Source organism: Haliotis asinina, chromosome 2, assembly GCF_037392515.1.
Source record: "Haliotis asinina isolate JCU_RB_2024 chromosome 2, JCU_Hal_asi_v2, whole genome shotgun sequence".
Lineage (NCBI taxonomy): Eukaryota > Metazoa > Mollusca > Gastropoda > Lepetellida > Haliotidae > Haliotis > Haliotis asinina.
The window spans coordinates 14,454,850-14,471,918 of NC_090281.1; the positions used below are offsets into that span (position 1 = coordinate 14,454,850).

Here is a 17,069-nt window from a genome sequence, read left to right on the forward strand (position 1 = left end):
ATCAGTGTGTGTTAAATCATGAATTAAAATCTTTTTGTTGCGTGTGGTTTTGTTCATAGATCTCAGGTCACAAATCAGGCACAAGGCAAGAAAATGGTTAGTAGGTGTTTTGGACAGAATCAGAAAAAAATCATACCTATGTTTTTAAATGGTAGCTACGCGTCTGGAAGTAAAGCAACATTTGACATAGAAAGTAGGTGACCACATTTGGCCGGACCTTAGTCCCGTCCACACTTGACAATGGAACATATCTTCGAAGCTGTCAAGGCCTGAAAACGTGTTTATTTCTTAGAAATGTCACTTCACTAACTGGAAAGGCATGACTGAACATTCCTTGAAGAGTCCAGGAAGTTTGTTTTCATGTTATGTTAGTAATCACATTAAAAGTAGCAATGTTATACATATTGCTGAAAGAGGCGTAAAACCATACTCACTCACTAGTGCCTTTACTTTGCGAACTGATTGCATGGAAAGGAAACTAATGTGGATTTGGTATTGTGAGACGGACATGCTCCCATCATATCCCACTCAAAAAATAATTTCTTTTGCAAAGCTGACATGAAACGTAGACCCCTCGAAGACACGTCTGGTGGTCTTGGACTTCAGTATGTAACTGGTTCGCCCAAAGCTTCCGAGTTCCGATGCTGTAGTATATTTTCCAAGTCGATATCTAGTGTTATCACGGGTTTCATACACACTGTTACATCATAACGACCCGTTAAGGTCTGGGTTAGAATTTTCTTCAGCAACCAATGCTTGTCATGAGAGGCGACTAACGGGATCGGGTGGTCAGACCTATCATCGTATGTTCATGCTGTTGATCACTGGTTCAGATGCGGGTATTTACAGACCGCCGACACATAGCTGAAATACTGCTGGGCGCGGCGTTAAACAAACCAAATCATGTTGTTCTTGAGCTACTGACTGATAGTTGCAATACCGGTGCATGATACGGTTGAATGTCGCGGATTGCCGCGTCAAACAACAGCCACCGCAGTCTAAGTAAACTTATCCTCAGTACTTTTCGTTAGACTGCAGCCATCGTCACTTGCAATCTGAGAATGATCACAATCTGATGCGCGCGTAAAATATTTCACCTCGTCCAGATATTGCACTTGCACCCTCTGGAACCTCATACTTTCCGCCTGCGTTTGCAGTGATCGCATGCTTGTTTCAAATCTACTTGTTTCTGTACAGAGCAGAAAAGTCATCCATATAAGGGCATTCTCTTCCCACAGAGGTTACTCCTGTCATTTCGTATTTATACGGTGTTCTTCGTATTTCACAAGTGGTGACTAGACTTTTAACACCAAACTTACACTCACCACCAAAACAAGCACGCGATCACTGCAAACGCAGGCGGACAGTCAACCCATCACTGCACCTCTGCAGAATAATGGTTCCAGGGGGGTGATTGTGAATAAGAATTCTTCGTCGAATACCACCTTCGTGTTGTCAACATAGACCGTCGTATGTGTGACATGGCATGGGGTCGAATCACCTGCTTTCAGTTCTCACGACTGAAGTATTTTAATCGAAAATGCAATGTTCTACCAGGTGTTTCCTAGACAACCTGTAGCCATGTCAGCTATTTGCCTTTGCATGGATGGGACTGTTTGCATATCCTTGATTGACAGGAGGGAAAATTCACAACCGTTCAACTGTTTGCTGTATCAAACGGGCAGTGCAACAAAGTGTTCTGGCTGTCCCCTTGGGCCTGTTTCTGGGAATGGTATTCATGATTGATTATACAATAAAGTAATGTGAAGCCACTGGTTTACTTTGTGCGTTAGTAAATTCACTTTACCAGCACTTAAACCTTAGCACTGCAAGTGATGTCTGGAATTAGATTTACACACTGTATCCATGCGGAATTCGAACCTCGCTCTGCAGCTTGACGTGCAAAGGCTTTGACTTACCAAACGCCCATCGGAAAATGGATGGAACGACACAATGAGCATGTTTTTACAACACCAATATCACGTCGGGGACATCAGAAATGGACTTCACACAGTGTACCCATGTGGGGAATCGAAGCCGGGTCTTCGGTGTGACGAGCCAATGCTTTCACCACTAGTCTAGCCCCACAGCACCGAAACGAAACAGAACACCTTCATAAACAATGTTGAACTAACATCGACAAAGATATGTTTTATCTATCAAGAAACAGCCTCATAAGTCATATTTAGGATTTCACTTTCTCAGTAAAGTACAAATTCTAGTACTTTTGGGTTAAGTCCCATCCGGGATTCGAACCCGCATCTTCAGAGTCAGGCACCTAATCGCCAGTTCACAAAGTCAGCCGCCTAGCCCACAGGAAGTCGCGGTGGCTGAGCTGGCTAGGCGGCTGACTGTGTGTGCATTTGACCACTTTCTAGATGGCATCGTGTAATCAAAGCAAACAGCCTTTTCGATACCCTGTGGGTCTCACCGCCAACCAGTTGCCTTCCTACGTCGGATGTCCTTAACACCAGTCATCGCCTCCAACAATGTACATAGTCCAGCATGAACCAGAAGCAGCTCTGGCTTTTGTTTCAGGTCTCGTAGAAGCTTCCCTAAACCTTTCGCCGTCCTCTCCACCTCATAGGTTTCTACATCTTTCAAAATGTTCACAGACGGAATGAGGAACATCCGCAAGTACCTGGCAGAGAAGGATCTCTCCAAGTTGTCAAGTATGTCGAGAAGAAAAGCCTCCCGATGGCACTCCTCTTGTTGGAACCTTGGCATCGAGTTGAGGAGGGTCTGAAGGAACACCTGCTTGGTCAGGGCAGACAAAGCAACAGGACTGTTCTGAACGATGCTCTCTATCAGAACCAGTAAATCTTTAGCGAAACAAGGGAATGAATTTTCGTTTATTAGTTTCAGAATCTCTCTGTCATATTTGACTGAACTCATCCTCCAATGAGATGCTTCATCGGATTCGGCGAGATTGATCGCCTCGAGCACAAGGGCACATCTGTCTCTCCTACCAACCTTTTTAATCATCTCCTGTAGATTAGTCTTCATTTTGGGAAAGGGATGGCACAGTGATGTTGGGAGATTTATGGGTCCTTGGGGGACTTTCACCCAGTCTAAACAAGGGACGAACTTAATGTTGAAACAGACAGAAGAGAGTTGAGTGGAACCAGCTTGTGGTTTGTCTTGGGATGGAGTTGCCGTGACACACATGATGACGACGCCTGCGGCGGTGACGAGGTTCTGAACGTCCAGGTGATTCCAGCTGCCAGACGACGTCATGTCCTTAGCAGCCTTGATCAAACCTGGCAGTAGAAACACGCCAGTGAAGGAGGGAAGGAGCGATCAAGCGAGTAAGTGTCTAATATACAACATATATACAACATATATACAACATGTAATACAACAAACAGCCTTAATGCCACGTTGATGGCCTAACTATGTTTTTAATATTTTAATCATTTGTTATTATTTTCGAAATATTTTTCGCTGCTGTATAATATTCGACTTCTGATAATAGATATTAAAACAAAGACGTTTCGAGAAAATAATTGAAATAACTAGAAAACAATCAAAACCGAAATCAAACCGAAAGCAAGGCATACAATATCTCGCCATTTTATTATCACTGGGTCATCCTCCCACAAGTCGTTGCGCAAAGTATTTCAAACAAAATCCACATATGTCCTGTGTAAGTACAGAATTCCACAGTGACATACGTAGATCACAGCCTTGTGATGTGGCCCGCCGTCCTTCTTTATACGTATTAATGTCGACGGTAGTAACGTGCTATGCAGAATGTTTCGTTACACTTGAATTGACATAATGAAGTACCCTGGAAATTACTCATACCTTTATTGAACCACTTCAGGACACAGTCCGATCTGAGGTACCCCTCCTTGTCCACGCAATCCCGCCATTCCTGGAGTACAGACATCTGCTGTTCCTTGCTGTCGCGGGGACTGACCTTGACCTTTCCATAAATCGACGGCAGACGACTTCCTTCAAACTGGAAGAAGATGCAAAATTGCAAATACAATTACATGACGCGGTAAACACGTAATGCAAAGTCTCAGTCCGTCCTTTTACTACTTATAGACGGTACAGCGTGTCTATGACTTAACTTTTAGTGGTACAAATAATATCGACAGCGAGTGTTGTTATTTTCAAGTTCTCTTATGAGTAACTCTCAGCGTCATACCATTTGAATTTATAGTTTGAATGAAGTGAACATGGCCTTACGCCGATTTCAGTTATATTCCACAAATATCACAATGGGGGACACAAGAAATGACTTCACACAATGTACCGATGGGGGTAAGTCGAACTCAGGTGTTCGGCGTGACGGTTTTTTGACGGAACTGCAACGTAATATGGCTCTGCAGTCTGCCTTAGAGATCCCACAGTTTATATTTAAAAAAAACATTCCAACTCAAATACACAATGATTTGGTAAGTCTAGATGACATTAGCTCTTAAGGGTTTTCTGGGACCTGTATGGATTATTTTCTAATCGATTTCCAAAAATATGAATGCATTTCTGGGACTGAGTGTTAGAGTTTTACAATGTGAGCCAATGACAGTGATGATCTGGGTTTTCCTCCACTTACTACAAATGGTGAGAGTCGGGTTGGTCTCCTGAGGTGTACATGGCAGACGAAGGAACCAAAGTCTTCCAGAAACAGCACAGCCGTCTTTTCATATCTTGTTGGCGTTACTATGTAACGCCTCCAAGAGGGACAAGACGTCATTAGTCTCTCCACCAGCTGATTGGTAAAAGAAGAGGCCATTTTATATTTGAGGGCATTAATCGTCTTCAGTCGTGGCCCGTTAGTAAAAACTACATGCTCTATGCACTCATCCAGAGTTGCTGAAGATTTACCATCCTTCTCCTGTATAGCATCTTCTAATAACGTTGACATCAGAGCAGCGGTTTTGCCATCTCCGATATCGTCTGCTCGAGCCGCCATCTTGGTTGCACTGTCATCTGTCTCGTTTATCACGATCAAAACCACATATTTCGCAACAAATGACGTTTAATCAATCTCTTTTGGATTCTACCTGACAGACAGAGTTGTGAAAAAACAAAGTTAACCTGCAACGTCTAAGCTAGGCTATTAAGTCTGTGCTGTGCATACCATTATCGCCCTGATGACAAAGTGGCTTTAGAAGACACCACCGCACAACAATAGTCTCAACTCTTTTCTAAACGATTTGTAAATAGAGAGCACGCGACATTCTTCCATTTTGTAACAGCAGTTCTTCTATAGGTCAATCTTGAAACATCGCCCGCGGCGAAAATCGATTTGTCTCCATTATCAACAAAATAATGTCGGTAAAAGTTCCTCCAGAAGGGTCTACACCACCAACCGTTCAGCTGTGTATGTGATATCAACGTCTGTGGTAGTTTTCTTTGATACCTGAAACAGATTAACATAGATTAATACATCTTCCACTGACGTTTTGAAATACACTTCAGTTTATACCATTTGTTATGAACAAGTAAATATTGAGTCAATAATCTTATTATGAACCCCATGAAGTGCAATGCATGTATTCAAAATACAAATGAAATTTAATAATATTTGCCTGTTAGTTTGTCCATACGGGAAACAAAAGACTATGTGCTCAGTAACATGGATCAACAAGAAGTTTTAATGAAAATGTTAACAACAAATAGTCAGATGCCATAAAACCTATTGTAGTATCTGTTTAAAGCAATTTAAGTGTTGTTCTAAGATATCATTGATCCTTTGAACAATTACCTGGAAGTGTATATAGTTTATTTCATTGTAAATGAATTTCGAATAATTTCCGATGCTCGTCCGATGAGTGTCATGTTAGAGCTTTGTCTTATCCACATGATGGGCTCTTAAAAATTTTATACTTTTACTTTTACTCATTATACTTTTCGCACACGTTCAGCAGTTTGTGTAAATAATTTTCTGTATATTATCCATGCCGCCTCTATACGAAACACACAATAACGATAAATTCATCCATAAGAACCTTTCTATTCTACAAACCATTGCTTCTGTTCGAAAACAGAGCTACATTTCCGTCAGCATTGGTTTGACAGCGCCTTGACTCAGGTGATTTATGACCTATGTATTCCGTCAGAATACGTTTCAGTCGGTAATGACAAAATCTGAGTAATGGACCGATTCAGATAACACAAGGTAATTCTTCTGTTATTGTGGTCAATTTCCAAGCTGGCACAAATCACCAACGGTTCTGAGTAGGTCGCCGGTTACCGGGACGGTGATCGTGGAGACATATTAACGTGTGTGGAATTTGTCTGCAAAAATATCCAGCACCACAAGAGTGATATATATGTATCATCTATACGTGTCGGGGGTTCCTATAAACTAAATGAATAAACACTATATGCCGACCTCGTAATAAGGCTGTTTTACCTATACCTTTCCTTCCGTTGTGCACACCGCGTATTGGCGTTATAGAAGAGTTGCATGGCGCGATTAAATCGCTCCTTTATCTTACTTCAGTCATTGGTGTTTTGAAATATAATCAAGATGGTCACGGAATCCTTTTACTATAATTACAAAGCAAATGTTATCTACCCAAGGTTTGCCCTAAACATGTTAAGGACAAAAATGCATTAAAGTGAAAAAATCAATTTAAACATGAATACAGCTCTCTGAAAATAGTAATGATCATAATATAATGAACGTACGCGGACAAACACTTGAGTATAAACCTGACATCTGGAGTTGTTAAAACATTTGCAAACGTTAAAATGTCATCGGTTCCCAAACTCATAGATCGATGCTCATAATGTTGATCACTGGATTGTCTGATCCAGACTCGAACATTTACAGACTGCCGCCATAGGCTGGAATATTGCTTAGTGTGGCGTTAAACAACAAACCAACCAACCAGAAAAACGTCCCTAGTCTGGAAACAGTCACGGTAACACTGTAAGCATTCTAAAACACAACTGTGAGACCTGTATCAAACAAGAAACAGTGGAATATGATTTCTTGACACAGTTAAACATGCGTGTTTAGTTTCTTTGAGTGTAAGTTTAATTCCCTATATTTAACCTGTTATCGTGAAAGAAAAAAAATCTACATACCTCTGAATCTGAACATGATCGCAGTTGTGTTCCTAGACATACGCTTTCTGTAGAACTGTGTTTATGTGAACGATGCATATTTATAGAGGAAAGGTCACATAAGGAACATTTATGAGTAATTACAAAGTTTGACACACGTAACCCCGCGATCAACAGAAATCTTACTTGAAGCTCGACCTACGTTCCCGAAGTGATCTCACCACGAGCCACGGTCTACCCTTGAATAGCGAGGTCTCTGTGTAGTAGTTTGTGAAAGTGGATAAAGCACAGTGAATGTAATTATTTGCAAACGTCTCACTGTAAGGTTTGTTGACACCCCTGCACTTGAGCACACAATGACCCCTCTTCCCTGGCAGTGAGGTAATACTGGCTCTCTCGCGTGACTGAGCTATACAAATCAGAGAAATAATCCAAGTGAACGCCTACGAGGGTGAGCATGGATCTACAGTACGAGGATGGGCCTTATTGAGGATAGGGTGGGCATAGGTGGGATTGGGATAGAGGTGTCTACAGTACGAGGATGGGCGTTAATGAGGATATGGTGTGCATATGTGGGATGGGGATGGAGATGTCTACAGTACGAGGGTGGGCATGGATTGGGGTAGGGGTGGTCATAGATGGGTGGGGATAGAGGTGTCTACAGTGAAAGTGACACTGGTCGTTGTCGTTTATTACTATCTGAAGCGGATGAGCATTGGTATGGTGCTGACAAACCTGGACTCGTTGTTAAAACCATTCGGGGTTCGAATTCACGGTCAGCAGATCCTGGCATACAGTTATTGGATGGAACGATTCGCAGTATGGTAATGCTCCTTGACGGCTGGACCTCCCGTTAGACAATAATGGATTCCTAGTTGGTGAAACTGTATTTGTATTTTGAAGACTTGAACTTGTAACTTGAGTCCAGACTGAAGACTAACGTTCTTTCCTTTGGTCGATGTTCAAGTCTTGAAGGGACTGGTCTTTTAAACTGCTACAATACGCTGTGTGTCCCTTGGATTCGCCGGACACATATGATTGTGAACTTATATTGCGTCCGACCTCGAGCTGGTTTCTAGGTTTTGTCAGTACGTTACTCATGCTTGTGGGATTCAAAGTGCCAGTTCTTTAATAAACCATAAAAGATTGAAAATAAAATGATCAGAGTAGTTCATACTGCTAACACTAGTTTAACATTTGTTTCCTTTCTACACATACATGTATATGTGGTTTGGACTGATCATAGAGTATGTTGTTTAATGCCCCACGCAGAAATATCTCTGTAAATATTCCAGTCTGGAAGAGACATTCCAGTGATCAACACCATGAATCTCGTTGGGGTACAATGACATGTGCCAACCAAGTGAGGGAGCCTGACCATCCGATTGCGTCTTACGACAGGCATGGATTGCTGAAGACCAATTCTAATCCGGATCTTCACGGGGAGACAAGCATGGATTACTGAAGACCACTTTCAACCCGGATTTTCACGGGGAGACAAGCATGGATTGCTGAAGACCAATTCTAACGCAGATCTTCACGGGGACACAAGCATGGATTGTTGAAAACCAATTCTAATCCGGATCTTCACGGGGAGACCAGCATGGATTACTGAAGACCACTTCCAACCCGGATTTTCACGGGGAGACAAACATGGATTGCTGAAGACCACTTCCAACCCGGATCTTCACTGGGAGACAAGCATGGATTCCCGGAGACCACTGCCAACCCGTATCTTCATGGGGAGACCAGCATGGATTGCCGGAGACCACTTCCAACCCGGATCTTCACGGGGAGACAAGCATGGATTGCTGAAGACCAATTCTAATCCGGATCTTCACGGGGAGACAAGCATGGATTACTGAAGACCACTTTCAACTCGGATTTTCACGGGGAGACAAGCATGGATTGCTGAAGACCAATTCTAACGCAGATCTTCACGGGGAGACAAGCATGGATTGTTGAAGACCAATTCTAATCCGGATCTTCACGGGGAGACAAGCATGGATTACTGAAGACCACTTTCAACCCGGATCTTCACTGGGAGACAAGCATGGATTCCCGGAGACCACTTCCAACCCGTATCTTCATGGGGAGACCAGCATGGATTACTGAAGACCACTTCCAACCCGGTCTTCACGGGGAGACAAGCATGGATTGCTGAAGACCACATCCAACCCGGATCTTCACTGGGAGACAAGCATGGATTCCCGGAGACCACTTCCAACCCGTATCTTCATGGGGAGACCAGCATGGATTGCCGGAGACCACTTCCAACCCGGATCTTCACTGGGAGACCAGCACGGATTGCTGAAGACCACTTCCAACCTGGAGACAAGCATGAGTTGCCTCCAGTGATCATTCTATGTAAACTTATCCTCAGTACTTTTCGTTACACTCCAGTACTGAGTCTAACAAAACCTTATGGGAGGTCGCGTCAGGTAACCTTTGAGATTGACCAATCAGAACACAGCTTACCAAATCGCAAAAGTGGACAGTCACACATACTTTTTTCAACACTTTCTCTCGGAAAGGTTCGAACCAGAACGATTCCGAATGCTATTTAGCGTACGCTCGCTTCCGGGTGATGCACACGGCATACGTACAACCATGACAACGGTGAGTAAACAGTCGCTGAAAATAGTGTTTTTGGCAATGTTCAAGGATGTCATCTTGCGGAAATATTGGCTACTGGTAACCATGTCAACAGAAACCCCCAAAGCGTATATAATGCAGGTCAAATAACTGTGTTATGTGCGCATTTTTCTTTGTGGAGAGATCTGTGTCAGTGACGTGAATATTTTGAAAGTCCCTCCGATCCCTAAATCGCTCAAAGGTTACCTGGCGCGACCTTCTACTAGGTTTTGTTAGACTCGGCGGTGGAGTGTAACGAAATACACTGAGACTAAATTTACTTAGACTGCTCAAGTGATGAATAAGAAAGATGTCCTCTCCTCGTGTGAAAACCCCAACCGAGAATCATATAATTCATGACTGGTAAATGTTGCAATAATGCTACAAAGAACCATTTGTGCCTTATTCTTTAATCTACAGACAAATTCTCAAATGTACCTTTTCCTTATGTAGAAGGAATAGTCATCTACAGCCCCGCGAGTAAGGACAATAACAGTGATATATCAGCATCATGGCAGGTGGAACGTGCTCAAGTATCTCGGAAGACAAAACCGCACTGTTACCATATTTAACATTACGTTCGACCCCTTGTTACCTGCCCTTGCCAGAAAGACGTCTGTTGAGCCCTTAAACCCCGACAGGTCTTAAGTCCACATAAATCATAAATACGCATGAGTGGGCGGAGCTTATGTGACCAGGTGACGTCTGTTGCTTGTCAACGCTAGTGCATATAACCAACTTTAGGTCAGGCGAACCAGCGGTATATCACACACACACACACACACACACACACACACACACACACACACACACACACACACACACACACACACACACACACACACACACACACACACACACACACACACACACACACACACACACACACACACACACACACACACACACACACACACACACACACACACACACACATCAAGGCATGGGGTCGGGGTTCAATATGTCAATCAACCAAGAGCTTTAATACTTTTTTTCTGAATAGGTCTGAAATCTTTCTAAACATTGCTTTTAGCAATACTCATGCAATCTCACGACAGGGGACACCAGAAATGGGCTTCACTCTTTGTACCCATGCGATGAATCGAACCCGGGGCCTCGGAGTGATAAATATTGTAACGATGTATTGTGAACGACTGATTGCTTATTTTGTAATTTGGTGCTATGTAATATTCTATATGTAAATAATAAATATCTATTTTTTACAGAAACTCGCTTTGACTTTGTACTTAAAATGCGTATGAATGCAAACTTGTTCTCGTTGCTGTATGGCTGGAATAATGTCGATATGACGTTAATCTCAAATCAACTCAACTCCTCGGCACGACGAGTTTTTCCGTGCCGCACTTGAGCATGGGGTGCAAATGCAGATTACGCATGGAATATTTACCTTGCAATGACGTCACTTCCTGTCCTGTATATAAAACCATAGTGACCACATACACGGGAAACACTTTTAATTGAAATTTAGACGAAACTTACCTGAAAGTTGAAGGTTGATTGAGATTAAATGAAACCAATGACCCCACAAGCAGAGGGATCAAGTGAGAGACAACGAAAGCGAGCAAGGGCCATAGTTTAAAGGGATATTTGAAAATCGGCCATAACAGGTAAAACCAACCAGTAGGGAGGGCACGTGATCCCTCTGCTTGTGATTGGTTCTGTATACGTACAAATCCAATCAAAACTAGGCATTTTCACGCAAAGTGTGAAAACGAAGTTGCCTCTAATACAGATTTGTTGTTATACTTCTCGAAAGTAGAGTCATTATTCCAGCCTGCAGTTTGTAGAATGGTCTGCTGAGGCACACAAGAGTGGAGTGAGGTCTGAATATAGTAGTGTCCAGTCCACTTAGCTCTAAAACCAGTTTAACCAATCTATAGTCCGTGTAGCTGAAAAACGGACCGATGAATTGCAGTCTAGCTCGAAAACTAATAAACATAACATACCCAATGAAACGCTAATCATAATCAGAACATCATACCAACTCTGTGAGGTTTTTGCAGAATTTGTGACCATATAATGTGTAGATTATGATCAACATTTCATTGAGTATGTTATGTTTTTTTAGTTTTCGAGTCCACATTTGAGCCAAAAGGACTACACTTATAGCTACCGTGTCTTTGGCAACGGGCTTGCATGGCCGATCATAGCTGAGGAGTTCTGCCAATTGAGTGGCCACACCTCTGAGAGGGGCCGTTCTCGCGAGGTATTCTCGAAGCACAGGAGGTGAGGTGTGTGTGTGTGTGTGTGTGTGTGTGTGTCTGTGTGTGTGTGTGTCTGTGTGTGTGTGTCTGTGAGCGTGCGCGTTATATCCCCCTCCCCTCCACACACACACACACACACACACACACACACACACACACACACACACACCAGCCTGTAATTTATGTACAAGGTAAGTGAAACTCCTGCATGCTATGTACAAAATCAATTTTTGGATCGGTTTAGGGTGTTGTTCATTATATGGATCCTTAGCCCATAGTTGCTTATGTGTGACTCGCTCCCTACAGCTATATTACACAGTAACCGGCATTAGAGAGTACACACTTTTTCAGCTGTATTTACTGCAGACGGTACGGTATACGGTATGATTAAGTCAGAAATATCAATGTTGTTGTGTTATTTTCCCTGTCTACACAGCGGACAATTTGTAATTTCAACACGCCGAGTTCAGTGTCAACACTCACACGCTACACTGAAGGCCATTTGCTGTGATCACAATAAACGTCAGGTTACGGCTAGTACTAGTACACAAGGTTCACAACACTTCCTCGTTTTTCTGTTCACCTTCATAGGCATGTAATCTGCATGTTCGCGTTGTTATGTCCACAGACATGTAATCTGCATGTTCGTGTAATGTCCATAGGCATGTACTCTGCATGTTCATGTTGTTATGTCCACAGACATGTAATGGGCATGTTCGTGTTACGTCCATAGGCATGTAATCTGCATGTTCGTGTTGTTATGTCCACAGACATGTAATCTGCATGTTCGTGTAATGTCCATAGGCATGTAATCTGCATGTTCGCGTTGTTATGTCCACAGACATGTAATGTGCATGTTCGTGTTGTTGTGTACATAGGCATGTACTCTGCATGTTCATGTTGTTATATCCACAGGCATGTAATCTGCATGTTCGTGTTGCTATGTCCATAGGCATGTAATCTGCATGTTCGTGTTCTTATGTTCACAGACATGTAATCTGCATGTTCGTGTAATGTCCATAGGCATGTAATCTGCATGTTCGCGTTGTTATGTCCACAGACATGTAATCTGCATGTTCGTGTAATGTCCATAGGCATGTAATCTGCATGTTCATGTTGTTATGTCCACAGACATGTAATGGGCATGTTCGTGTTACGTCCATAGGCATGTAATCTGCATGTTCGTGTTGTTATGTCCACAGACATGTAATCTGCATGTTCGTGTAATGTCCATAGGCATGTAATCTGCATGTTCGCGTTGTTATGTCCACAGACATGTAATGTGCATGTTCGTGTTGTTGTGTACATAGGCATGTACTCTGCATGTTCGTGTTGCTATGTCCACAGGCATGTAATCTGCATGTTCGTGTTGCTATGTCCATAGGCATGTACTCTGCATGTTCGTGTTCTTATGTCCATAGGCATGTAATGTGCATGTTCATGTTGTTATGTCCACAGACATGTAATGTGCATGTTCGTGTTATGTCCATAGGCATGTAATCTACATGTTTGTGTTGTTATGTCCACAGACATGTAATCTGCATGTTCGTGTAATGTCCATATGCATGTAATCTGCATGTTCATGTTGTTATGTCCACAGACATGTAATGTGCATGTTCGTGTAATGTCCATAGGCATGTAATCTGCATGTTCGTGTTGTTATGTCCACAGACATGTAATGGGCATGTTCGTGTTACGTCCATAGGCATGTAATCTGCATGTTCGTGTTGTTGTGTTGTTCAGGTCTTTGCTGTCTGGACGTCCCAATAGCAGGATTATCAATATGTACAACTGAAGGGATGTTATCCAGAAATTTATCTGGGCTTTTACATAGGAATATATTTGATATCCGTTCTGGGGAAAATGTGAAAATGGGACACTGGTTTCCGTGACAGTACATTAACGTAATTCAGTGCTGGTTTGTGGGCTGTGGGGTAGCCTAGTGGTTAAAGAGTTTGCTCGTCACGCTGGGTTCGATTCCCCACATTGGTACATTGTGTGAAGCCCATTTCCGATGTTCACCCCAGTGATATTGCTGGAATATTGCTAAAAGCGGAGTAGAACTAAACTCACACACATCAAGCAATTAGTGAGTGATTTGATAATTAGTTCCACTCCAAGTGGAATATGAGACCATACTGTTTGGTATTATTGCACCAGACCCCGTCCTGGCAGGGACAAGCAATCGCGTTAACCACACGCCCTTGTGAAACAGTTCTCATATCACTACCCACAATTCGGCGAAATGGTGGAAACACTGGCAGTGTGGGTTGGGCTCTGTATTGTATTTTGCATTGCATTACAGAGCAGTGGCCGTTGTTCTGCATTTGTTTATGGTGACATATGGGCTCATAGAACAAACAGTGTGCCAGCTCAATCATAAGTTCATAGAGCTTCACAAAGGCTTTGAATATATGAGGGTTTCAAAACCACAATCTGTAGAACGTAATCTGTGAACGCAGCAAGTGTGTGGCGGGAAAGGTGCGTGAACCCCACACTTGATGATTTTATCTGGCTATGTTTTGTAATTTATTGTTTAACGCTTTAATCACCGATACCAGCTATACCATAGCGGCTTGTGAAAAATTCCATGTAATCAAAATCAGATCTTAGTGATTACTACAGGTAAGGGTCGTTATGGGATCTGCAGTTAATGAGATACCGTATATACTCTAAAAGGTTTAGGGTATCAACGAGTATGATTGTTATGACAGACAGTCCTAAATTACGTCTGAGAAATGACTGTAACAGCTAACGGAGTTTGAGCAGCTATTGATGTTCATTATCAACGGCATCAACGGCTGTCTGATCCTGTGTTAAGAAACGTTTGAGGTCCGATACCAAATGTATCTAAAAGGTGAACCACGTCTGAGGGATTGGGGAGGTCGGTCTCAACGTGAGGTACCCATTGTGTTCAATGTGTCTTAGTATGTTACTTGGATTTGGTCTCTGCAGACATGAAATGTTAATGTTCAGGCCTGGCAGGGAGCACTTGATCGTTTTTTACCTAGCGCTAGGCCACAAAAGCTCAAGTCACAGAGCAGACGAAAGCGTGGAAGATAAGATGTTCGTGTTGTTGTGTACATAGGCATGTAATCTGCATGTTCGTGTAATGTCCATAGGCATGTAATGTGTATGTTCATGTTGTTATGTCCACAGACATGTAATGTGCATGTTCGTGTTATGTCCATAGGCATGTAATCTGCATGTTCGTGTTCTTATGTTCACAGACATGTAATCTGCATGTTCGTGTAATGTCCATAGGCATGTAATCTGCATGTTCGCGTTGTTATGTCCACAGACATGTAATCTGCATGTTCGTGTAATGTCCATAGGCATGTACTCTGCATGTTCATGTTGTTATGTCCACAGACATGTAATGGGCATGTTCGTGTTACGTCCATAGGCATGTAATCTGCATGTTCGTGTTGTTATGTCCACAGACATGTAATCTGCATGTTCGTGTAATGTCCATAGGCATGTAATCTGCATGTTCGCGTTGTTATGTCCACAGACATGTAATGTGCATGTTCGTGTTGTTGTGTACATAGGCATGTACTCTGCATGTTCATGTTGTTATATCCACAGGCATGTAATGGGCATGTTCGTGTTGCTATGTCCATAGGCATGTAATCTGCATGTTCGTGTTCTTATGTCCACAGACATGTAATCTGCATGTTCGTGTAATGTCCATATGCATGTAATCTGCATGTTCTTGTTGTTATGTCCACGGACATGTAATCTGCATGTTCGTGTAATGTCCATAGGCATGTAATCTGCATGTTCATGTTGTTATGTCCACAGACATGTAATGGGCATGTTCGTGTTACGTCCATAGGCATGTAATCTGCATGTTCTTGTTGTTATGTCCACAGACATGTAATCTGCATGTTCGTGTAATGTCCATAGGCATGTAATCTGCATGTTCATGTTGTTATGTCCACAGACATGTAATGTGCATGTTCGTGTAATGTCCATAGGCATGTAATCTGCATGTTCGCGTTGTTATGTCCACAGACATGTAATGTGCATGTTCGTGTTGTTGTGTACATAGGCATGTACTCTGCATGTTCATGTTGTTATATCTACAGGCATGTAATCTGCATGTTCGTGTAATGTCCATAGGCATGTAATGTGCATGTTCATGTTGTTATGTCCACAGACATGTAATCTGCATGTTCGTGTAATGTCCATAGGCATGTAATCTGCATGTTCATGTTGTTATGTCCACAGACATGTAATGGGCATGTTCGTGTTACGTCCATAGGCATGTAATCTGCATGTTCGTGTTGTTATGTCCACAGACATGTAATCTGCATGTTCGTGTAATGTCCATAGGCATGTAATCTGCATGTTCGCGTTGTTATGTCCACAGACATGTAATGTGCATGTTCGTGTTGTTGTGTACATAGGCATGTACTCTGCATGTTCATGTTGTTATATCCACAGGCATGTAATCTGCATGTTCGTGTTGCTATGTCCATAGGCATGTAATCTGCATGTTCATGTTGTTATGCCCACAGGCATCTAATCTGCATGTCCGTGTTGATGTGTCCATAGGCATCCAAAAGAACATGATAGAATTGGGAGTTGGGTCTGTATTACTATCGGGCTGAGTCGCTATGACTGTTATATTGCCCATGGACGGATCAGTGGACTGTACTACCCACACAACATAGTTAGGTCCCAGTTACACAGGGGGGGCTTAACCCTTACTCTGTTTCAGGCGCAGCCAGGTTGGCCAGGACTTCTTCTGTTCGTTGTTGGGAAGTATATTCAAGCCATACTGAAAGGTACAAAGGCATCGGGCGTGGGAGAATGAACCATTATTGTCCAGGTTGCTATTGGACAAACAACCGTCGAACGTCCGTGTTCAGATTCGTCAGAACAACAAAAATCCCAGAAATCTCAAGACTTCATAACGTTCACTTCACATTTGTGGTCTTCCTTGGTTATTGGCACTCTTACACTACACCGGAAAAATAATAGTGTTAGTCAACCTTTTCCCCTCCATTACTATCATCCGACACGTCATTGTATTTCTCTGTTCAGCCACTTGCTTCCCAAATACAAAACATAAAAAGTCTAAGGATTCAACATGAGGTCTACGGTGGTTACTGTAAGAAAGTGGATGAGCGAGTTTAGTTTTACATCTCAGCAATATTATCAAGTCTGGATTAA

At 42.6% G+C, this 17,069-nt stretch overlaps 1 protein-coding gene across 2 annotated transcripts; it reads right to left on the reverse strand.

The window, feature by feature from the left end:
• Nucleotides 1–2,138: 2,138 nt before the first annotated feature.
• Nucleotides 2,139–7,301, reverse strand: LOC137272288 (uncharacterized). 2 transcript variants are annotated; one of them, XM_067804652.1, is made up of 4 exons: nucleotides 7,216–7,301; nucleotides 4,565–5,374; nucleotides 3,808–3,964; nucleotides 2,139–3,260 (listed from the first exon to the last, which is right to left on the reverse strand). In XM_067804652.1, the coding sequence occupies exons 2-4, from the start codon at nucleotides 4,922–4,924 to the stop codon at nucleotides 2,428–2,430; spliced, it is 1,350 nt and encodes a 449-aa protein (XP_067660753.1). In that variant the 5' UTR covers nucleotides 4,925–5,374; nucleotides 7,216–7,301; the 3' UTR covers nucleotides 2,139–2,427. The 2 variants fall into 2 exon arrangements, with proteins under 2 accessions (XP_067660753.1, XP_067660752.1); XM_067804651.1 differs by having other exon boundaries at nucleotides 7,051–7,275.
• Between the last annotated feature and the right edge of the window lie 9,768 nt (nucleotides 7,302–17,069).

Coding starts and splice junctions, on each gene's coding strand:
- LOC137272288 (XM_067804652.1), bottom strand. CDS start 4,924: ATGGCGGCTCGAGCAGACGATATCGGAGATGGCAAAACCGCTGCTCTG. Junction 3,965..4,564: donor CCCGACTCTCACCATTTGTA/GTAAGTGGAGGA, acceptor ATCTTCTTCCAG/TTTGAAGGAAGTCGTCTGCC. Junction 3,261..3,807: donor CCTGAAGTGGTTCAATAAAG/GTATGAGTAATT, acceptor TTCTACTGCCAG/GTTTGATCAAGGCTGCTAAG.